General features: G+C 36.8%; 1 protein-coding gene across 1 annotated transcript in view; it reads right to left on the bottom strand.

The window, feature by feature from the left end:
- The window catches only part of ALG13 (ALG13 UDP-N-acetylglucosaminyltransferase subunit), a 64792-nt gene that overhangs the window by 26250 nt on the left and 13110 nt on the right, over positions 1–25432 (bottom strand). Inside the window, 14 exon segments of the mRNA XM_057717735.1 lie at positions 727–827; positions 1156–1220; positions 2597–2705; positions 3711–3786; positions 5932–6094; positions 6296–6377; positions 12802–12874; positions 15070–15116; positions 15880–15930; positions 18086–18169; positions 18757–18898; positions 18900–18976; positions 18978–19097; positions 19100–19133. Coding sequence (XP_057573718.1) covers positions 727–827; positions 1156–1220; positions 2597–2705; positions 3711–3786; positions 5932–6094; positions 6296–6377; positions 12802–12874; positions 15070–15116; positions 15880–15930; positions 18086–18169; positions 18757–18898; positions 18900–18976; positions 18978–19097; positions 19100–19133 — 1224 coding nt within the window.

Here is a 25432-nt window from a genome sequence, read left to right on the forward strand (position 1 = left end):
ATGTAACCTATTTTGGCCAGTAAAATTTGAGCAGATGCTTTAAAAGCCAGCACATGGTTTCTCATCTTTTCATTTTTTCCCTGCCTGTGATCATGGTAGCATATGTCTGGATAGAGCCATTGGCAACCTGAGTCCTCTTTGCTGACCTACTATGAACATGCTAAATGAGCAAGAAATGAACTTTGTTTTAAGTTGCTGAGAGTCTTTGGTTGTTAGGGCAGCATAACCTAGTTTAATGGTTCTCAAAGTGGACCAACAGCATTAGTATCACCAGGAAACTTGTTAGAAGTTCAAATTCTTGGGCCCCACCACAAACTTACTAAATCAAACTTTGCAGATGGAGCTCATCAATCTGCATTTTAACAAGCTCTCCAGGTAATTCTGGGGTATGTTAAAGTTTGAGAATGAATGGACTAGCCTATCTTGATATTGGCAGAGGTTCAGTTAGCAAACTAGCTTTCCAATTAGTATAGTTTTGTATCAGAATTCTATTGTACTTAATATTTCTAATAAGCTGGCTATTACCTAGGATTTTGAAACTTATACATAGGTATACTGAAATTTCACACTTCATCATATGCTTTTACAGTTCAAGATAAGTCATCTTAGGACAGTACCAGATATAACTTTCATTCTCTCACTAGCATCTTGGTAATTCTCAATTTAATATTACAAAAAGGCATCAAGAGCCAAAGATTTTAGTAATTCAACAAATTATATTCTTACTTTTCTGCCAATTTTTCAATGAAGACTGTTACCGAATTGTTTTCATTTCCAACTTCCTGAATATGAGCATTATAATATTTTCCACCTGATTCCAAGCGAACCTGAAAGAGGGGAGGAGACAATAAGAATACATCTAGTCTCAGGTCTATTGGCAGATCTGGCTTTTGCCAAACAAAAATACTACTTCTCCACTCAAGTAAAGTTCAGTATCTACTTATTAAAGCAGGTGATAATCAACACTGCCAGTCCAGTTCAATGGAGGCAGCACATGCTGAAACAGCTTTACATCTCATCACAAATCTGTAAGTAAAACGTAACACAAACAAAAAAATTCCTAGCATTTTGTAAATATTTTGTTGAATCCATATTAATGACTAAAACCACAACCTCGGAAAAACAAATTACTGATTCTTTACAGAACGAACTAACCTGACATTTGTCTCCCAAATAGTACTGTCTCCCAGCATACTCCATATAATCAGATTTCTGAAGTTCTATTGAAAGAAAATGAAGATTCAAGCTCAATTGAACTGGTTCCTTTCCTGTTTTACATCATTTTAGTCTCTAATTTATTTTTACCACAGTGTTTCTGACAATACTACCACTATAAGCTAAAATCTAGAGGGAAAATTGACCCTAAAGGGTCATTCCATCACTCTTGATGGGTTATTTCTGTGGTCAATTTAAAGAGACCTGCCAGAATAGTTCTGTGCTATAAAACACAAACAGGTAGAAACTGGGAGTTTGTAATCTTAGTCATACATCAACACAGTACAGTTTGAAAGTAACACACTTCAATTTTTTTAAAAAAGAAAGAAACACTATGCAGCTTCTTCAAAGCGATACAATTTACCCTTGAACAACACGGGTTTGAACTGCATGGATCCACTCATAGGCGAATTTTTTTCAACAGTACTACAAGTACCGAGGTTGGCTGAATCTGAGGATGTGGAACTGCAGATACAGAGGAACTGGGAATACTGAGCGCCGACTACAAATTATATCTGGATTTTGAACTGCTTGGAGGGTCAGGGGACCTAACCCCCACATTGTTCAATGGTCAACTGTGTTTTTAAGAATTTGTGTTCCACAAGGTATTAACCTCATTCTAGATTACTAACTGTACCTAGGTTTACCACCGAGGTTCAAGGAGTTGAATATGAAACATTAAAGGCTACCGTGATGGCAGAACTTTAAGACCTACTTTGATCAACTTCGTTATCTTATAAGAAGAGAGAAACAATTACCTACTTCAAGGGTTGGCAAACTTTCTCTGTAAAGAGCCAGATAGTAAATATTTTAAAGTTCGTGGGCCACATAGACTCTGTTGCAACTATTTAACTCTGTCATAAAACTTTATGGACACTGAAAAGTGAATTTTATATAATTTTCATGTATCACAATATACTGTTCTTTTAATCTTTTCCTGCTACTTGAAAATATAAAAACCATTCTTAGCTCATAGACCATAACATACAGAAACAGGTGGCAGATCAGATTTGATTCACAGGTCATAGTTTGCCAACACCTGACCTGTTCATCTATCAATGAGTGCAGTCTTAACACATTAAACTTAAGATGAACTTATATCCACTTACAAGTTTATGATACTCAAAGTTATCTAAAGACACACAGTCTTTGCATAGTTGATGAACATGAGACTCTAAAAGATCCCACCCCAGTTCTAAACCTATCTGTTTCCTCCTTTGGATTTAAATCATGTATTGAGTAGGCTAAAAAGTACCATATAAACACATAACGGTGTTTTTTATAACAGTGGCTTGAAAACACCTCTTATTTTTTAAAAAGTTGCAAAATTATTCTCCTAGATCTGTCAGGATTCAAAAATATCCTGTTGATGTTTCATTACCTTTTCTGCTTTCCAGCCAAACATCAAATTCTACATTACGATAGATTTCTGGATCCAGAGCTTTGAGCACCTTATAGGGGAAAAGCATCTTTGATGGATTTTCTGGAGACTAAAACAAAAATAATCATGCTACAAACTCACCATCCTTAAGTCTTCCTTCTATGAAGAAGAAAGAAATAAGGTTCTTTTCTTCCTTTTTTAAAACTATGTACACATAGGCCTTTCCTCCTTTATTAAAAGACATAAAAGCCACAATAAATTTTACTGTGTATTTTAAAAATCAGGAGTCTAAAAAGCAATATGCAGAAATCTAAAAGGTTATAGATGGTAGAAGGGAAATATTGTCTAAAGCACCCAATGACTCAGGAGATATATAAATCAACACAACACAGACCAGACTTAAAGATTCAGTCAGGGCTATTCAACAAGTCTCATCTTGATATGCATACACAGGTGCAATTGTCTCTGTACCCTATAAGTCACCTGGACAAATCTGAAAAGTTTACTTCATTTTGGTCAAAATTTGTTACAATTTCCAAAAGAATTATCTTTTTCTTATGCTTTCCTAGAATTTCATGGTATTCCACACTGTTTCCAAATTACCAGCACTTGGGGGCATACACAGAGATTGTTCTAGTAGTATCTGCCCTGTTTAGCTAGTCTCAAACTGAAGGTCTGCTTGATTTTAGACCTATACAGATGGTAAAATTCCTCCTGTTTCTCCAACTAGGATTACTACCTGTTTTCCTTGAGTAAAACAGGAATAAACACTATTCTCTTTAATGACAAAAAGAAACCTTAGTATCAGAAGATTGATTATAAACTAATTATCTATTGAGTTTCTAATATTACTTTAACTTGAAAACAGCTTCTGAAATTTCTCAAGTGTTCATTCACAGTTAGCTTTGAAAAAAATCTACAATTCCATAAGCATAGAGATTCAGAGAACATTAAGCACACATTTTACATTTTCAGATCAAGACTTCCACAAAGGAAAACATCAGCTCCTCCCCCACCCCATATAACTAAAATGGACCATCTGACCTTAACTAGTTTAAGCTATGACACTGCAAGCCAAGATTATGAAAATTCTTTGCCCTAGAAGATCTCAAACCTTTGCTTCTTCTGTTCCTTGACTGTACCCCTCTGGTATATTTTCAACATTGCAGCAGGCACCCCACTCTTCAGTCCTAATTGAAAAGATTTAGAACAAAGAGCTTTATATAAATGTAGTAGCTAAGAAAAGTCTTAAGTCTAATGCCTATACCACCATCTAGTGGTAAAGTAGCTCAGTTCTAAAAATGAGGCAAATATTTTTCATCCCAACATTTACATTTATGTGTCCTTTTTTTAAGTATGCGATACGTATATCTCCTGTATTTCATACCTCCTGTGGGGACATAATTTTAAGATGGTCCCTATGACTCCACCTCCTGGTGTTCACACTCTTGTATGATTCTCCTCCCTCTAAATTTGTGTCTAACCAACAGACAGCATGTATATCATTACACTACGTAAGAATGTAGGGCCTGTCTTGCTGATCTCTCTCTCTTGCTGACCATAAGGAAGCAAGCAGACATGTTCACCAACTCCATGTGGCAAGGAGCTGAGGGTTGTGTCTGGCTGAGAGCCAGCAGAAAGCTGAAGTTCTCAGTCCTACAGTTACAAGGAATTGAATACTACCAAGAACCATGTGGATCCTTTCCAAAGCTCCAGATGAGAACTCAATCTTGGCCAAAACCCTCATTACATTCTTGTGAGGTCCTAAGCATAAGACCCAGATGAACTGTGCCCAGATTCCTAACCCACATAAATTGAGATAAGAATGTTGTTTTAAGCTGCCAAGTTTGTGGAAATATAGTTATACAGCAACAGATAACTAACACACTTTGCCTTCCTACTACTTTAGGTTCTGTAAACCTCAAGTTCTTAAGACAAATAATGAGTGATCAATGAAGTAACTTCTACCCTGATATATGTGGTTGCCACTGCCGCATTCCCTGATACAGTCATCCCTCAGTATCCATGGGGGATTCAGTCCAGGACCCTGGCAGATATCAAAATCCTCAAGTGCCTCACAGTCGGCCTTCCACATCCACAGGTTCTGCATCTGGATTTCAAGAGCTGACTGTAAGCTTTTTTTAAAAACCCTCTTTATCAAAAAAAAAGAAAAAAAAAACTATTGAACATTCAAGAAACAGAACTGCAAGACAACAAAAAGACAAGGTTTCATCTGACTAGCACCAAGCCTATCTGAATTTCCAGACAGAAGAAAATCAGGAAGAAATAGAAGACAACACCTACTTTATTATCTCAAAGTTTTTGACTAAATCTGTTCAATAATAGCTGCTTCCTCAGAGGCCACAATATACACGCCTAGTGAGTACCAAAGGCAGACACTCAAAAGCTCCTAAAACTCCCCTTTAGCCTGAGAGATTGTTTTCTACTAGCTGGATGTTTGTGTCAAGTAACCACTTTGAACCTCAGTTACCATCTACAAAACAATGGTGCTGGTTTAGAATCAGGTTTTTTTTCCCCTCAAAATGTGGTCCATGGCCTACCTGTATCAGAATACTTGGGTGTACTTGTTTAAAAAGTAGATTCAGACCCTATTCTGACCTCCAATTTTGAAAGGAGGCCCCAAAATCTGCCTTTCTAACAAGCACCCTAAATAATTCGTATATAAGTTTGAGACTCATGCGATTAGATATTCTAAAGTCTCTTCTAGCAATTAAAAAACTGCTTCTGGAGTCAGACTTGAGATATGTCAGGAAGGAGAAATTTGCACCTACCCCTCTTGAGTTTTTGTGGCTGGGCTAATAATAAAATTGATACAAGACAGACTAACAGAAGTAAAAAAAAAACAAAAAAAAACCTGATTCTGACTTGGACCAAACCCCCAAAGCCTGAGCATTTTGCAATGCAACATATCTTTTGGTAAAACTTCTCTTCCCCCACTAAAAAATGTATATCCCTCTACATACAAGCATGCATACATACATACATATGTGTGTGTATATACAGTTGGCCCCTTCATTTCAGCAGGTTCCACATCCAGAGATTCAACCAACCACGGATGGAAATGGTTGAATCTGTGGATGCAGAACCCATGGATATGGAGAGGGCCGACTGCACATGCTACACCGTTTTATATAAGAGACTTGAGCATCAAGGATTTTGGTGTTTGCAGGGGTCCTGGCACCAATCCTCTGCAAATGTCGAGAGATGACTGTATATAAATAGTCTAAGTCATAAGGCTGCCCGGTTCCTTCACTTTCAAATGATGCACAGAAACATGATGATCTCGTAGTTGACATCCCCTTTCCCTTTATTACCTATCCTGAATTGAACTCTTGTAGTCAATATGGACATCCTCACTGCCAGTCACAGCATTGTTCCTGTTCTTCTTAGAACCACTTCGAAACAACTCGACTGCAGCCTTCAACTCTTCTTCATCCACAACAAACACATCTTTATAGAGAATTTCATACAATACAGCTAAAGGAAAAAAATGACCAAAACTCCAACTGTCAAAATAAGAGTTTTTATAACAATGTGAAAATAGCTATAACACAGGATACAAATTCAATAGGTACCAACAAAGTTTTAAAAGAGCTATTTATGGTGGGCTCCTCAATTTAAAGACTGGCAACAAATCATCTGAAAGCACACCCAAACATTTATAAAGCCCTCACATACCTTGACAAACAGCTGCACTTGACTGAAATCGTTTTGAGTACACTGAATCGTAATGACCATTACTTGAATAGCAGAGTAGAATCTGAACAAAAACACATAGAACAATTAAGTGATTGTTAGACATCTCACAACCATGAAATACTTTGAAATTAAGTTGCTAATCAGAAATTTATAATTGCATTTGCTCTTTAAAAAATGTGACTTTCAGATTTCACGTGACATCATACAGTATTTGTCTTTCTGTTTGACTTACTTCACTTAGCATACATGTCAATTAAATCTCAATAAAGCTGGGGAAAAAGTGAATTTTAAAATCCAAATACAGATAAGTGAAAGCTGTATGCCACAGAGATTTTCTTGACAGTGACTTTTTTATTTTATTTTTTTAATAAGCGAAAAGAATCCGAAAATATATATATGTACAACTGAATCACCCCACTGCACACCTGAAACGAACACAACACTGCAAACCAACCACACTTCAATTAAAACAAAATGATAGTTTTCCAAAGTGGTTGTGCAATTTATACTCATACTAGCAGTATATTAGTTTTAGTTACTCCAGGTTCTTGACACAATTCTCCATCCTTTTATTTTTTTTATTTTTGTTAATTGTTTGGAGTTGCTTTTGTAGTTCTTTTTTGTTCCTTTCTTCTCCTTTTGTTCTCTTCCCTTACAAGTTGATGACTTTCTTTAGTGATACATTTGGATTCTTTTCTCTATTGTGTGTGTTTATTACAGATTTCTGGTTTGTGGTTAGCATGATAATAGCAATTACTATATATATATATGTGATTATTTTAAACTGCTGATCTCTTAATTTCAAATGCATTTTATCAACCCTGCATTTTTACTCTCCTCCCCTCACAATTACTGTTTTTGACATCATATTTTACATCTATTTTGTATATCCCTTAACTGCTTATTGTGGATATAGATATTTAACTACTTTTGTCTTTTAATCTTCTTACCATCTTTGTATATGGTTGATCTCCAAAAAGATGTGGTGTATATATATACAATGGAATATCACTCAGCCATAAAAAAGAATGAAATAATGCCATTTGCAGCAAATGAATGGACCCAGAGATTATGATGCTAAGGGAGGTAAGACAGTGACTTTAATTTTTTTATAAATTTATTATTTATTTGTTGGCTATGTTGGGTCTTCGTTGCTGCACACGGGCTTTCTCTAGTTGTGGCAAGCGGGGGCTACTCTTCATTGCGGTGAGCAGGCTTCTCACTGTGGTGGCTTCTCTTGTTGCAGAGCATGGGCTCTAGGCACGCGGGCTTCAGTAGTTGTGGCACGTGGGCTCAACAGTTGTGGCTAGCGGGCTCTAGAGCACAGGCTCAGTAGTTGTGGCACACGGGCTTAGTAGCTCCACAGAATGTGGGATCTTCCCAGACCAGGGCTTGAACCCACATCCCCTGCATTGGTCGGCGGATTCTTAACCATTGCACCACCAGGGAAGCCCAAGACAGTGACTTTTAAATGTCAAGATTAAATCATTAAGGCAACTCTGTGAGCCTCAATCACATTCCTGATAATATACCAAGTAAGTCCTGATTTACGCATTTGCAAAAGATGGGAACTTTTACCAACTGAGTGAATAGAATAGAAAGCCTAACAGAAGCCAAAAGACCCAGCTTAACTTCTAAAAATGGAGAAAACAGGTCAAATACCAAAATACCCTGAACTTAGACTATAGGGGGAGAAATTTCATTCAATTTATTCAAAATATTATCCACTGTATTGAACAGCAATATATCAATATGCTATACAGGAGCAATACTGCTAAAGAGACTTCTTTAAAGAATTGAGGCACCGAGATGGCTATAAAATGAGTTAATTTCTTAGCTGATTCCTTCAATCTCTAGTTTTTTCAAACAATTCAAAGGCCAGTCTTACTAATAAATTATTTCAGTAAAAATGCTTGCTGGCTCCATGTGATGAAATCTGTTTATATAACAGGTCCAAAACCTTTTTGAATTTTTGTTCAAAAACCTCTGTCTTGTGTAAGGGATGTAATCCCTAATGATTAAGTCTATTTCATTTTGAAGCCATCTCTGGAATCAGCAACCTGAGGTACCAAAGACAACTCTCTGTGATCTCTGAGAGGATGGTGCCACCAAATTCCCTTGGTAGAAAATTATCCTAAAAACTCTTTTTTCTACTTTCCTGCATCCGCACTACCCTGGGCTAACTTCTCCCAATAAACAAGTTCTCTGACCCCAGGTCTATTATTCTTCCCTAGTCTTTTTTTGAAACCACAACTCTATCAGTATAATTCATTTCAAAGAACTGAGAGGGAGTATCAAGCTAAAGTAACCCACAATAAAGTTTAAGTTGCAAAGTTTCACCCACCCCAAGGGGTATCTGCATTTAAGAGGAGTTAATTAATCCAAAAAAGCAGTGAGCAGATTTTGAGCAGAGAAGCCTTTTGTACTTTGGACTAGAAGAACTGGGAACTCCAACAAAGAAAGGTTAATAACCAGAGGCATTTATTAAGGATTAAAGGAACTCAGCTAACTAGAACTGATGACTAAACAAGCAGGAAAGAAAACAAACATGAATATACAATTTCTTCACTGAAGTGGCAAGAAGTTCCATTTTGATTGGAAAGGCAAAATTAGGCATGATGGCTTTGACGTTCCTGGTGGTATCTCAACATAAATAGTAATTCTCTCATACATACTTGTGGGTGGTGTGTTTGTTGGGGGTGGACAGGTGGGATGTAATGACAGTAAACTAGTTAAAAATGAGGTAGATCTATATTACTGATGAGGATAAATATCTAAAAAGAACAAGTAACAGAATGTTAAGTATGAGACCATCTACAGTAAAAAAAAAAAAAAAAAAATACGACGAGAATGACATGGGATGCCCACCCAAACTTAATAGCTGTTACTCTGAAGCACATGAGATTGAAGAGTATGAACGAAAACTGGACTTTTTACTCTACATTTCCAGATATAAGTTTTATTTTGTTTTAAATATAAGTATGTATTTCTATTCTTTCTAGATAGAACAAATGGGCTGAGTGAAGATGCCTGGTTTCCAGTAGCATTCACTCTGACACTGGATAACTATGTAAAATGCAGAGCTAAGTCAGCTGAAAAGGTGAAAGGTACCAGAGTGAACATTAGGTATTTATTTCTTTGAAAATTTGCTCTAAAATATACTTTATGCAAAGCTCATTAATAATGTCCACTGCTTTTAATAAAGTCATTTTTGAAAACCCAAACAATTCAAATATAAATCTTAGGAGCCTGAACTAATACAGCAACTAAGTTTTAGGCAAAGTAAGGTGTCACAACAAAAGTACCCTGCTGCCACCTGGCTCTTCCACACTTAAATTTCAACCTAAACTAACATTCACTTTGTACATTCCCAAATCAGACATGTACACAGTATCCTGTGCAATGCAAATACCCAACTGCTGACAAATATCAGCTCTATATATATGTATGGATGAGACTTACACATGATATTTTCATGGTTGCACACACTCAAAAGGTCTTACAGTTTTATACTCTTATGGTTCCCAATGGGTGATGTTTTCTCCTTAATTAGCTCAAGAATATCTTTGTAAGATGTACAAGATTCATTTGAAAATGGAGCCATATAATTATAGGAACTAGGTGGTGGGTATATGAATGTTCACTATTACAAGTCTTATAACTTCTCTCCATATGAAAATTTTCAAAATAAAATGTTGGAGAAAAAAAATTAACTGCAGGTTTAAAGGTTCCTGGTAATGATCTGTCTAAATCTCATCTCAGACAATGCTCTCTACAATTGTTAAAATACAACAGCTAACACTCCTCTTCCTCAAATAATTCTGATTACGTCACACCTTTATTGAAAAACTTTGAGTGTTTAAGGGCAATTATACTAATGCCTGAATTTACTTTGAAATACATCAAAAATTAAGATGTACTGATGAATGGATAGAGGGGTGGTTAGATATGTGACAAAATAAGGATATTAAATATCAGCAGTGGACTAAGTGGTGGGTTTATGGATACTCACTGTAAACTTCTTTTAGTTTTTCAGTATGTTTGAAAAATATTCATAATAAAATATTGGAAGAAAGCTGCAATTGACTATTCTGTACAATGAAAAGCATGGCCTACTACACCCCTCTAGCCTATTTTTTCAGCACTGTCCTTCCTCCATCCAACTACTTAAGTCTCAAAGGGTCTCTTGCTTCTATGCCTTTGCATATAGTGTTTCCTCTGACTAGAATGCCTTTCATACCTGTTAGACTCATTTTTTTGGATACTCCACTTAAATGTCACAACCACCATGAAACTTTCTAAACCCCCTAAAGCAAAGTGAAGGGCTTTTTCTAATATGCTCTTTGCATATACTTCTATTATAAAACATATCACTTCACTGTAATTATTTACATGTCTGTCATCATAGCCTTTTTTTTTTAATTTTTTTTTGGGGGGGTACACCAGGTTCAATAATCTATTTTTATACACATATCCCCGTATTCCCTCCCTTCCTTGACCCCCCCCCCTCGAGTCCCCCCCACCCTCCCCGCCCCAGTCCTCTAAGGCATCTTCCATCCTCGAGTTGGGCTACAAAGGGAGCCCATCATAGCCTCTTAATAAGCCCTTAGAGGGCAAGGATTCTGCTGTATTAATTTTGGTACCCCCAAAGCCCAGTAAACTCCCCAGTACACTATAGCGGCTTAATGCTTACTGAAAAAACTGGCAGTACCATTGATAAAATAATTAACATGCCCCAGTTTATGCTTATGTTCTAAGTTATCTCTTGTATCCTACTAAGTCTTTTCTATCCCTAATGCCACTTGCCTAGTCCAGGTCTTCTGGCTAGATTACTTTAACATCTTCACATTTCTACCAGTGTCTAGTCTTATCTTACTATCAAAATGCTGCCTGAATTTTGCTCCATGGTATGAAACAAGACAAAACTCAAATACTGTGTAATCTATATTCACTAATCAAATCACCTGGATAGAAGGCTTTTCTTAAAAACTTTTTGGAAGAAAAACTGTACGCTGAAAAACAATTTGTTTCTCTGCTGAGAGGTTTCAACCAATAAAACCACCTCCTAGAGAGGGTGTGGAGAAAAGGGAACTCTCCTGCACTGTTGGTGGGAATGTAAGTTGGTACAGCCACTATGGAAAACAGTTTGGAGGTTCCTTAAAAAACTAAAACTAGAACTACCATATGACCCAGTAATCCCACTCCTGGGTATATACCCAGAGAAAACCATAATCCAAAAAGAAACATGTACCATAATGTTTATTGCAGCACTATTTACAATAGCCAGGACATGGAAGCAACCTAAATGCCCATCAACAAATGAAAGGATAAAGAAGATGTGGCATATATATACAATGGAATATTACTCAGCTATAAAAAGGAATGAAATGGAGCTATATGTAATGAGGTGGATAGACCTAGAGTCTGTCATACAGAGTGAAGTAAGCCAGAAAGAGAAAAACAAATATCGTATGCTAACTCATATATACGGAATCTTACAAAAAAAAAAAATGGTACTGATGAACCCAGTGACAAGACAAAAATAAGGATGCAAATACAGAGAATGACCTGGAGGACACGGGGCTGGGGGGCGAAGGGGAAGCTGGGACGAAGTGAGAGAGTAGCATAGACATATATATACTACCAACTGTAAAACAGACAGCCAGTGGGAAGTTGTGGTATAACAAAGGGAGATCAACTCGATGATGGGTGATGCCTTAGAGGACCGGGATGGGGGGGGGGGGGTGTCACAGGAGGGAGGGGATATGGGGATATGTGTATAAATACAGCTGATTGACTTTGGTGTACCTCATAAGCTGATACAAGAGCATAAAGCAATTACATTGCAACAAAGAGCTTAAAAAAACAACAAAAGAAAACCACCTCCTACTATTTTCCAAGCACCTTACTAGGCAGTAGTAGCACACTGCCCCTGCATTAAGAAATTTTTAGAGTAATGAGAGAAACAGACATGAAAACATATACAAGATGATAAACACTATAATTACTTGGGTGATGCTAGGGGAACAAAAAAGGAAGAAATAACTCCAGGGGAATTGGTAAAGTTTCAAAGGAATTAACATTTGAGATACAAAGGAAAAGAAAGTATGAAAGTCGGACTATCTAGACACATGATATACTAAGGCTGAAGGGCAATGAAGCTGGAAATAAGGTTTGGGACCCTTCAGGTTATTGCATGTCTAGCTTAAGAGTTTGATCCTTATCTTCCAGTCAATGAAGAGTCGGTTAGGGTTTTGGGTGGTTTTTTCCTATTACAGAGGAGTGACAAGATCAGGTTTGTTCAGAAAGATAGCTAACAATACTTAGGCTAATTGGAGAGGAAAAGGCTGGTTGTAGAAAAAAACCTTGGCTTTTAAAATGTGCTTATTTTTTCATTAATTAGATTTAAAAAGATGACTTTTTAATGATTAACTGGCAGCATCATTCAATTTTTTATTTTAGTAAACATTCCCTTATCTTCTTACCTTGTCTTCATAGCCATTATCTGTGACATAAGTTGGAGGCTTGCCAGGATAGCGGTAAAGAATGAAATCCCGACTACATGGGTAGAAAACAAAGATGGATGAGAAGACATAACTTAGTACACGCAAGAAATAGTTCTAAGAACAAATATTTGTGCTTTTAAACTGCCTACCTTATTCATATAAAATAACCCAACTGTTTAAGAGGTTAAATATTAATTCAACATAGACAGCTAGCTGTCCCTAAAGTTCTATATATTTTAAAAATGTATCTTAATTTGAGGAAAGGAGGAGTAAAGATAAACTGCCAATTGTATGAATGTAAGTTTTGGAGACTCCATTTAAAGCAGGGCTTGGCAAATTTTTCTTGGTAAAAGACCAGATAACAAATATGTGGCTTTTGCAGGCCATATGATTTACTCAACTTTGACTTTGTGGCCTGAAAGCAGCCATAGATAATGCATAAACAAATGTACCCAATTATGTTTCAGTAAAGCTTTATTTATGGACACTGAAATTTGAATTTTATGTAATTTTCATATGCCATGAAATATTATTCTTCTCTTGATATTTTTAACCGCTTAAAAAATTTTAAAAAGCATTCTTAGCCCAGAGCCATACAAAAAACAAAAAGCAGGCCAATTTAAAAGCTGGCCCCTCGTTTAAAAGCAACAACTGATTAGCTGCCTGCCCAATGCCTCTTCTGTATTACTTCTTGCTGGATTTAGTGAGGAATGAGCAGACTGCAAAACAGTAACTTGAACAAGTCCTCATATAAGAGGGTTCTGACTCTATCAAGGTATATGCCATCTCACCATCCGAAGAATTATGAAGAAGTCATACAGAGCCAACTCCTTAAACTAACAAGATTCTCACTAGCCTCCAACCCATATTATATAGCTATTTTCAAAACCCTATAGCTTTCAGAAATGCCACTTTTGCAGTTTTACAGGCCAAAACGGAACTTCCAAAGCAACAGAGCAGTGTTTTTCAAATGTTTACACCATTACTGCCTCCCTAAACGCCGAGACCAGCTCGGTGACTCGGGGCGAGTGACGGGTGCCGCAAGCTTAAAGAAACACAGACACAGATTTAAGAGAAAGATGGGACCGGGGGACTCAAGACCTCTAGGATCAAAAGCCCCGCTGCTTCATCCCACGTTGTTTTTATTGAGCTCTCAGCATTCCAGAAGCAAGATAGCATAAGATTCTCACACTCCCAGTTTCATCCCACAATCAAGATTTTTCTTTGAAATAACCAAACAAAAGCCTCACATAATTGGGGGCAGAGATGTTTTGCAAGAACAGCAGAAGGAGGGCAGCTGCTATTGGCCAGGTCTCTGTTTGCCTCCTGGGTCCTGATCTGAGCTGGGCGTGGGAAGCAAAGCAGCCATGGGGGCAGGAGACCTTTCTCAGAAGGAGTAAGGGTTTGTGCCCCACCCCTGTTGGCCCCTCTGCGACTGTGCCTGTCTTAGGTTGTTCCTCCCCTGAGGAATCTTACCCGTCTCTGGCTAACCAGCCATCCTCCGGGGCCAAACAGGGTGATATGAGGTGTGCAAGAGAGAAAGGGGCTGCGCCCCCAGAGAGGGTCAATATTCTGTTTCCACGGTAGCCTATGCCCCCATGGCCTCCACGCCCCAGCACCCTTAGTTCCTCTGCTGCTCAAGCAAGACATCCTGCATCCAGTCACTTGGCCCACATACTTTAATTACTTTTAGCCATATTTATTACAACAATTTCAAGGTTTCAGAAAGACTTCTGAATGTTTTCCCACACCTAAAGAGCCTTTTAAAAAACACTTTTCTTAATTTCCCTATAAAATTTTAATACTACAGATATACTGTATATCTGTCTATGTATATCTGTCACCCTTTGAAGGATCATAAACCAATGTAATAGCTAATATTTTTTGTCCTCAGGAAACAATTTCTACCCTCTTGGAAGTGACATTGCCCCATTAAGTATGCATGTACAAAAGGCAGAAAGTTAAATATACAAAAATTCTAAGATAAGTATTCCGATTTTCTACACGAATAATATTAGCAGTTCTTAAAGCCCTTTATTCTTCCATTCAAACGGAAACAAATGTAGAAGTTCTCCACCCCAAAACTATGCCATTGACTTTGCTTAGACCACTTCATTTTACATATCAATACAAAGAATCTCAAATATTCCCAATCCTAAAGGGACTTTATTAGAAACCTTACACACACACACACACACTCTTTCTCTCTCTCTCAAAAAAAAAAAAAAAAAAAAAGATCTAACTTACTTGTAAATTCGAGAAAGAGCTCTTATTTCCAGCTGGCCAGCACTTTCCTAAACATAAACAGTACATAGTTTTTAAAAACATTCTGTACCTAGAAAGTACAGAAGTTTGCAAGTTCAACAATTGTTTTTTTAGATGCTTAGCGCTGTTTTAGATGAAGAATTTGTACAACACACAATAACTTGATTTGAGGCTTGGGAAACTGTGATAGTTACTTATTAACATAAATTTATTCTGAAAAAAAAATGGACCTAAAGATCTTCTTAGTTAGCTATTAAGTAACAAGGACAGTAATATGAGATTTAAAAGGCACAATAAAAATGTAGTTAGTGTAAAAATACAAAGTTAGCAGGGTATTTAGTAAATGTGTAAGTCCAGAACTATGGAATTAATTTAATCACATAAAATTATTTTTAATTAAATATGTTTATGGATGTTACTCCCACATAAAAGGATAACTACAAATCAGGGGAACTGTTCAATAAAAAAAAATAATGACCTCCTAGTAATATTCATTACCACCCCTCTCCCCCATTAAAGTGAAAAGGCTTATTAGGTTAGCCCTGTTCCCGAGTAGCGTGCACGCTTTCACTAGTCTATGGATGATAAAATTGTTAACACACAATTTTCAATATTCAACACAAAACAACAGGTCAATTGCCAGCCTCTAAACTTTTGCAAGAACTATTTGATTCAACAGAGCTGGCTACTTAAGAAAATAGACTGGGTCTAGCTAAAGTGACACAGCTGAATGATATTTAGGCTACTATTCCAAATACTCTGAAAAGATTAAACCCCCATATTTGATCTTACCTTGGGATCTCCCAACCGTTCCAGGTATTTCTCAAAAGATCCCTCCACATACTTCAAAAATAAAACAAACTTGACTTAACCAAATACATAGCATTACTGAAATCTGATTATACTCTGCAATATTATCCTCCAATGAGTTTTTGTTCAGCTGAACAATTATGGTATTAAATGACTACTTTGCACAGCAATTCAAGAAGATTTGCACATACACAAAAGTTAAGTGGAGAAAAGCTGGACTATAAAAAGTATCCTAAGAATTGGTCCTCCCTTACCCACATACCAGTGCATTTCATCAAATGGTAAGCCTTTGAGTTTCTTTTGAAATGCCAACTTAAGTAATGACAATTTTCATAAATCAAGCAAGCACAATAATTACAAGGATTTCAAATTTGATAACAGACATACATTTACAAAGTTAAACTGAGGAACTTTAAAGGGAATTTCATTAGTTTCCAAAAAGCACAGGCAACAGGAGACCTTTTTGGGTGATGGAAATATTTTGTATCTTGACTGCAGTGGCAGTTGCATGACTGTATATTATTGCCAAAACTTAAAACGCTAAACAAAATGGTGAATTTTATGGTATGTAAAATATACCTCAGTAAAAATTAAACTCAGAGAATATAAGATAATTTGCGTCTAGTTCCATGCACGTATATCACTAGACTTAAAAAATCATTTTAACTTTTCTCAATCCCCTTTTTAAACAGTTTTGAGGCATAACTGACATACAATAACCACACATATTTAAATGGCATAATCAAATAAGTTGACATTACCTATGCACCCATGAAACCATTATGACAATCATGACAGTGAATATGTCTATCACCCCCATAAGTTTCCTTGTGCCCCTCTATAACTTCACTGACCCCCAATCAACCACTGATCTGCTGTCACTTTCTGTTTGTATTTTCTAGAGTTTTATAGAAAGGAAATCATACACTATGTACTTTTTTGGAAAGTCTGGCTTCTTTCACTCTGCATAATTAATCTGATATTCATCCACGTGGTTTTAAAATTTTACAGACATCTTTGTTACTCAAAATGTGGTCCGTGAACAACAGCAAGCATCACTCAGGAATTTGTTAACTGCAGAAATCTTGGGCCCCAACTCAGATCTACTGGATCAGAATCTGCTTTTTAACAAGATCCCCAGGTGATTTGTATGCACAAAAATACTTGAGATGCACTGCTTTACACCATGGTCTTGCATCTGAAGTAATTTCACGAATAATCCTTTCCCCAGGTGTGGTGAAGACTAATTAACTTCAAGGTAATAAGCTTTAAAATCAAGACAGCTTCATATAGCTTTAAAATTCATAGAAACCTGTTGAGAAAATTAAGAGTAAACCTCGAACAGCAGGCAAATACCCATGATATAGTCAGGAGAACAAATAGTACTGGAAGGGCTAGGAGTGTTAAAGAACAAAAAAAGGACAAAAATAAACAAACAACAAAAAACCCCCAAAAAACCAGGCACAGGGAAGGGCACACTTCAAATCAGACCTTGATAAAACCTTATTTTGTTAACAAGAATTCAAACACTTCAACGTATACGAAGATGTCTTCTAAAAGTTGTTTTAAAGTCAATCATTAGTGGCAGAGCTCCAATTACCACAGTTTGTCACATGAAAAGACAGATGTTTAGGACTAATTTGTTTCCTTATAGTTAAGTTTTAAAAGATTCTTCAAGTTGACTGGCTGACAATCATTGTGCATAGAATTAAGAAAAAAGAGAAGGGGTTCCCATTCGTACAAGTTTTAAAATACACGTTTAAAAATACTAACATAGCCAAACCTTCCGTGAACTATGATTACTTAAGAAAACCGTGATATGGATAACACAGTCAAAACCTAACTTTTTGGGTGTAGGGTGGATAAAGAGTGGGAAGGATAAAAATTAACTTCCTTAATTTTAAGTGTACAATTTGATATATTTTTTATTAGTAATGTATATATGGCAATCCCACTCTCCCAATTCACCCCACCCTAACTTCCTTAATTTTTAGAGTACAAAACAATCTAATTCTGGGAGGAGATCCAGAAGCATGCTAGCTAGGAGGAAGAAGCCAACTGAAAATTAAATATTTGCTATTGAGAGGAGATTGCAGGATATAATATTCATACACAGGTGCTCAAAATTCATTTCCTACCTGCTACATATTCTACGAACAACTCTCCCTTGGGTATGTATTCTACTTACAGACTCAAAAGTTTGTTGATTTTCTCTCATATATGAGACACAAGCCTTCCTGATTTCCAAGTGATGGACCTGGCTGCAAAACAACTAAAAAAAAGAGAAAAACCAGCTCACTGTCAGCAGTCACTTGAAATAGAAGCTTCTAAGTTAAGACTATGAACTGGACACTCAAGTCCCCCCGCCCCCGCCCTTTATTCAGAACATACGTAGGAAATTGGGAAATTAAGTCCTGATCTTACTAAAATCTGTTTTTGTCATCTTTGGTGATATTGAGGAGGTATGATTCTGTCATGCCCCCCCCCCCACTACTTACAGGCACAACCTATAAATTTGTCCTTAGGCATAAAATTTATAGGAAGAAGGGGCTGCTTATAAAGGATCAGGATACATTTCAAAGTTTTCTTTAACCCCATTATTTTACCTCTACATTCCAAAGTGGCATTTAGAAAACAGAAAAGATAGCAAAGGCACAGCGATATACTTGAACTAATCAGCAAAGGCACACACCAAGCTAATAAGTAGCAGACAGACCCCGATGTTTTAAATAGGGAAAAGAAAAAGCAATTTTGTTTTGTTCTGTTTTGGTGGACTACAGGTCTTCTAGCTACAGTACTGTGCCAAGTCTCAAACTCCTAAAACTCAATATAGGGAAGGTATATTTGTTTTCCTTTTACCTGCTCCGAAATAGCCCGAAAGAGGCAAGAGGCATCCTTGGCAGTCAGCTTTCGAAACAGCCCTAAGCTGCCTAAATATTCATCCATTGCTGCCTCACTCAGAGACTTCTGGCCGCAGTACTTTTTCCATCCTTTATGCATTGTGCACAAGGGGTGAAGATGGGGAGGGGGAGAAAGGAACACACGTGTGGCAAGAAGGAAAAAGCAGGGTGCAGATAGGAATGGGTAGCAGCGACAAGGGTTTGCTTATGCAGGTATCCGGAAAGCAGCCCAAAGTCTAGGCACGAGAAGGCAGTTGGAGTCAGCGCTGCAGAATCTCGGCACTTCTCAGGAGCAGGAGAAGCAAAGGGCTGGCTCGCCCAGGATAAGTCGGGACCCTGTGAAAAGAAGAGGAAGAGCCGATGCTCCTAGGAATAGAGACTTGACTTGAGAAGGAGACATGGGAGTGAGAAGGAACTTGCAGAGCTACCTTGTTGGGGAAGGGTGGGATTAACTCAACCAGCCCAAGGTTGAGAGAAGTATGCACAAGCAGCTGAGCTTTGGGATCAAAAGGAAGTCGAGTTTGCAGCTTAACTCAAGGCAACTGCTGCACGAGGTTGCAAAGGACTGTAATAAGGCTCAGGTGTGTATGATGCAGCCCAGCCCACATTACATTGCTTTGAGATCTCTGCCTGAATTTTCAACCAGTCTCTGCCCAAGTTCCCTGCTCCCTTCACAGTTTCACGTAGATGAGAGGGAAAAAAATCTGAACGTAATTAACTAAGTAAGCTTTTGTATTAAGACTATCTTAAAAAACGAAGACAATGCGGGGAGGGGGGACTCCCTTGATCTAAAGGGGCAGAGATCACAGTTCAAGCAAAGTAAAGTGCAAAGCAGTTATCTGGATACTTCAGGTATGAGGTTTAAGTAATCTCATTTAGTTCTCCTAGATAATAATAACCCTCTGCTAGGATCACAGAAATTAAATACATTAGTTATGCTAGGAAACACCGATATAATTCTTGACTAATGTCTCCAAACTACTGTACAACATTAACTGAAAGAGAAATTGCAAAAAGTGCGTTTCTCTGAAAATGCAAACAATGAAATTTAAAATGAAGCATAATGAAAGAAATAGCCACAAACTTTCTAACAGGCTCCATTTAAAATGCTGTGGCAGCGCACTAGAGGTGTTGGACATGAGGGCAACTGTTCTGAAAAGCCTGCTCTGAATTCTGAGAAAACGGAAGTAAATACAATTGTACTTTGTAAGGTTCAAAAACAGGACTGGTCACTTGCATTACTTGATTCCACTGTCAAGTGTTATTTAAATGCCAAAATCCAATTTCGTTCTTACTTTTTCTAAGTGTTTTAAAAAATAAATAGATCTCAGGGGGTGAAGGGGAAGCTGAGACGAAGCGAGAGAGTAGCACAGACATATATATACTACCAACTGTAAAACAGATAGCCAGTGGGAAGTTGTTGTATAACAAAGGGAGTTCAACTCGAGGATGGAAGATGCCTTAGAGGACTGGGCCGGGGGGGGGGGGGGGGGGGGGGGGAGTCAAGGGAGGGAGGGAATACAGGGATATGTGTATAAAAACAAATGATTGAACTTGGTGTACCCCCCCCCAAAATAATAAATAAATAAATAAAATTTAAAAAAAATAGATCTAAAGCTGGCTTTGGAGAAGCTGCAAAATTAAGCTGCTTTCAAAATTGTTTTTCTGGTATCTGTGGCTCTAGTAGTAATCATGATTGCCCCCTACAGGAAAAGCATCAATAATCAATTTTACAATTGAGGAATGAAATAAGAGCATGGTAGAAAAAATAAAATCTTGACTTTCTTTAGCATGCCAATTTGAAATTACTTTGGTTAATTTCTTTTTTAAAGAAACCAAAACACTGGTGCAAAAGTTCTCAAATATAATTTGGGAAGAGGGAATCACCATCTTTCTTTAAGACCACAAATTCACTGAGAAAAATTAAGTTATAGTGAAAAAGTTAATTCATTTTGGGCATTTTTTACTTGTAGAGAAAATATAAATTCTTCCTATTTATTGCTATTTAAGCTAAAAATATGGTACATAAAACTTCGATCAATATTAACCCACACACATCATTTTTGAGAAGGGAATAGAAGGGAAAACAGAGAGAGGGAGAATCAGAAAATAGGAGAAAGAGCAGGAAACAGAAGAAAAATTAGAGAAGAGAGAGAGAGGAAAGGAAAAGTAAACACAGAGAAAACACACAGAAAGACCCATACAAATATGGTCAACTGATTTTTGACAAAGGTGCAAAAACAGCTCAATAGGGAAAAGACAGTGTTTTTATCAGATGATGCTGGAACACCTGACATCCATGCGCAAAAGAAAAAAATGATCCTCAACCTATACCTCACATTTTCTACAATTAACTTAAAATGGATCAAAGACCTATATGTAGAACAAAAGTTCAAAACTTTTAGAAGAAAGCATAGGAGAAAATCTTCAAGACCTTGAGTTAGGAAAAGAGAACTCAGGTATGACACAGTAAAAGAAAACTTGATTAATTGGACTTTATCAAAATTAAGAACTTTTGCTCTGCAAATGACACTGTTAGGAGAGTGAAAACACAAGCCACGGACTGGAAGAATATATCTGTATGTCACATATCTGACAAAAAAAACTTTGTATCAAAAATATATAAAAGAACTCAAAAGTCAACAATAAGAAAACAACAATACAATTTAAAAATGGGCAAAGATCTGACTACACATTTCACCAAAGACAGAGGGATGGCCAATAAGCATGTAAGATGTTTAACATCATTAGTCATTAGGAAAATGCAAATTAAAACCACAATGAGATGTCACTACACACCTACTAAGGTGGCTATGATAAATAATACATTACAATAATGTGTCAACAAGGATGTGGAGAAAGTGGATCCTAAGTAAAAGAAGCCAGATGCAAAAGGGGCATGATTCCAAAACATATGATTCATCTATATGAAATATACCAAAAAGACAAATCTCTAGAGAAAGAAAGCAGGTTAGTGGTTGCCTGGGGTTGAGGTGAGAATAGGTATTAAATGCAAACAGGTACACAGCATCTTTTTGATGGATAAAAATGTTATAAAACTGTTTTGTGGTGATGTCTGCACAACTCTGCATATTCAGTAAAATTTACTGAATTGTACAATTAAAACTAATTTTTAATAGCTTTATAATATAGTTCACATACAATTTACTCACTTCAAATGTACATTTCAATGATTTTTTAGCATATTTACAGTTGTACATCCATCACCACCATCAATTTTAGAACATTCTTATTATCCCAAAATGAAACCCCACATCCCACAACCATCAGCCTCCAATCCTATCCTCACCAACTCCACGCAACCACAAATTCACTTACTGTCTGTACATATTTACCTATTCTGCACACTTCAAATAAATGGAATACAATATACAGTCCTGTGTAACTGACTTCTTTCACTTAGCATGATGTTTCCAGGGAACACCTATGTATCAGTATTTCAATTCTTTGGATAGTTAAGGTAGATTTTATTTATCCATTCATCAGCTGACAGACACGTGGATTGTTTCCACTTTTTGATTATCATGACTAATGCTATTATAAACATTCATGTGCAAGTTTTGTTTGGACATTTCTATTCTCTTGGGTAACACCCAGGAATGGAGTTGCTGGGTCATATGGTAACTCTATGTTTAACCATTTGAGGAACTGCTATCCACAGCAGCTGCACTATTTTCATTCTCATCAGTAGTGTATGAGCGTTCCCAAATCACATTCTATCAACACTTACTGTCCATCTCTTGAATTACAGCCATCCTATGTGGGTATAAAGTGGTATCTCATTGTGGTTTTGTCTTGCATTCCCCTGACGGCTAATGATGTTGAGCATCTCTTCATGTGCCTATTGGCCATCTGTATATCCTTAATGAGATACTACTACATACATCTTAGAATGACTAAAATAAATTTTTTAAATGACAATACCAAGTGTTGACAAAGAGAGCAAAACTATTTTATGTTGCTGGTAGGAACATAAAATAGTACAGCCACTCTGGAAAAATAGTTTAGCATATTCTCATAAAATAAAACAAAGAGTTGCCATATGACCCGGCAACCCCACTTCTGGGTAAATATCCAAGAGAAATGAAAACTTAATCATGATTCCTCCCAAACTGGAAATAATCCAAACATCCTTCAACTAGTGAACGGGCAAACTAGTACGTCCATACAACAGAATACTCTTCAACAATAAAAAATAATGAACTATGGATACATATAAGAACATGTATGAATCACAGATGCATTGTGCTAAGCAAAAGAAGAGCGATTCAAAAGGCCACATACTGTATGACTGCATTTACATGACATGCTAAAAAAAAAATAAAACTATAGGGAGGGAAAACAGATTGGTTACTGCCAGTAGTTAGGGTTGCAGAAAAGGGTTGACTACAAAGGGATGACAGGAGGGGATTTATGGACGTGGTGGAAGAGTTCTGTATCTTGATTGTGGCGGTGGTTACACGATCATGCATTTTTCAAAATTTATAGAACTGTACATGAAAAATGCTAATTCTGCTATATTTAAATTTAAAAATAAGTAAAACAAAAACAGTAGAAGGAACAGAATTTACAGTTGAGGAGCTAACAAAACAGACAAGGTTGGAGAGAAAAAACAAGAAAATTAGAGGATCCATTCAGGAAAGCCAATATCTAGCTAACAGGAGTCCCAAAATGAGATGAAGCAAGTAGAGGTGAAGAAATGACGATGATGATGTAAGGAAAATTCTAGCACTGCAGGATATGACTGTCTATATTTATACTGAAAGCGCCCATGAAGTAGCCAGAGCAAGGAAAGCAAAAAAGATGATCTGCAATGCATATAACAATATTTCTGAAGTCAAGGAATGAAGATTCTAAAGGTTTCTGAGAGGAAAAACAGGTCTTATACAAAAGATCACACGTATGAATAGCAATAAACTTCTCAACAGAACCAGAAGCTAGAAAACAATGAAGTTCAATATTTGAGGGGAAATTATTTCCAACCTTGAATTCTATACCAAGCCATCAATCAACTGAAAGAGAAGGGATTTTCAAACTTGAAAGATTAAAAATGCACCGTCCCTTGTCAGAAAGCTAGTGGAAGATACCAAAATAAAGAAGTTAAACCACAAAAAGGAGTGGGCCACATAAGAATCCTGGAAACAGAAGATTCAACACATGAGAGAAGCAAAAGAAAATTTTAAGATACGGATAAAGGGGAAATCCCAGGAGGACAGACTTTTCAGTAGGACTAGATAGAGGACGAGTTCAAGTAAGAGAAAACTCCAGCACAGACAAATTAAAAAATAAATAATAAAAGTCATAGATAACCTAGCATGTTTAAACCTACTAGGAAAGGTGGCCACTTCCACTGGAGTTTGGGAATAGTTCTATAGAAAACTGAGCAAATGAAAACACAAAAATGAGGTAAGCAGTTTTATAGAAATGTAATCAATCAACACTTACTACATGGCTCATATGTGAATATTGTAATGAAAGAATCATAATAATGTCAACACTGAAAACAGACCTCACTATAACTGATAAACTAAATTTGTTTTTGTTTTCTAAATTTAAATATCACCTATAGACTTTCTACTGTGGAAGAGAGGGAGGAGGGAGATAAAGCCTTTCTTCCACAGTAGGAAGTCTATAGATGACATTTAAATTTAAAAAACAAAAACAAGTTCAAAAATGTCACTTATAAAACATAAAATAATGTAATACGGTTACCTACAGGAAGCAGAATCAGAGATGGGGAGGAATGGGGCATAGAACTGCTGTTTCTTGTTATAAGCCTTGTAGAACTAGTTAATATTTTATATATTTACATGTATTATCTTAAGAAGTAAATCAAAAATTCAATAAAGTGAGCAAGAAACAAAATAGCATAATAAACTGGGGAAATAAGTAGAATGTTACAGCTAAAAGGGACCTCCTATTTTACAGATGAAGAAATGGGTTTCAAATAATTATAAGACTTGTCCAAGTTTTCATATCCAATTAGTAACAGTACCAGTACTGCAACTATACACTGCCTCCTGATTCTTGCGTAATTACTATAAAGAGGAATTGCATACTAAAGAAGAAAAGATATGAACAAAGACTCAGAGATGGTTAAGTACAAGTTACGTTCCCCAAATTAGTACAGCAGGACTTTAAAAAGTCTAATATTGACCTGTGGGACAATATTAGAATTCATCTCGTATATAATAGAAAGCAATTTCATAGTATTTAATACTGTCCTTTGAAATATCTATTGTACTTAAAATCCCAATTGGCTAACTATTCTTCCACAGCAAGCTACTCCAATCCTGCATACTTCTAGAACAGTGTTTCTTAAGTGAAGGTCTTGAAAAAAGACTGCCCCATGCCCAGAAATTGTGATTCAGCCAGGTCGGGGATGGGTCCCAAGAATTGCATTTCTAACAAGTTCTCAGGTAATGCTGATGCTGCTGGCCCAGGACCACACTCTGGGAACCAGTGCTCTAGAACAAAGTGTTCCACAAGTTATTAATAAGTGTTCCTAAGAAGAGAGTTTCAAGGCCACATACTATAATCCTGTCTTTGAGGTTCATATGCCCATTAGCAATATTAAAGGCTCCAAGGAGTGCTAAAATTACCCGCTTAACTAT

The sequence above is a fragment of the Hippopotamus amphibius genome, chromosome X (assembly GCF_030028045.1).
Source record: "Hippopotamus amphibius kiboko isolate mHipAmp2 chromosome X, mHipAmp2.hap2, whole genome shotgun sequence".
Taxonomy (NCBI): Eukaryota; Metazoa; Chordata; class Mammalia; order Artiodactyla; family Hippopotamidae; genus Hippopotamus; species Hippopotamus amphibius.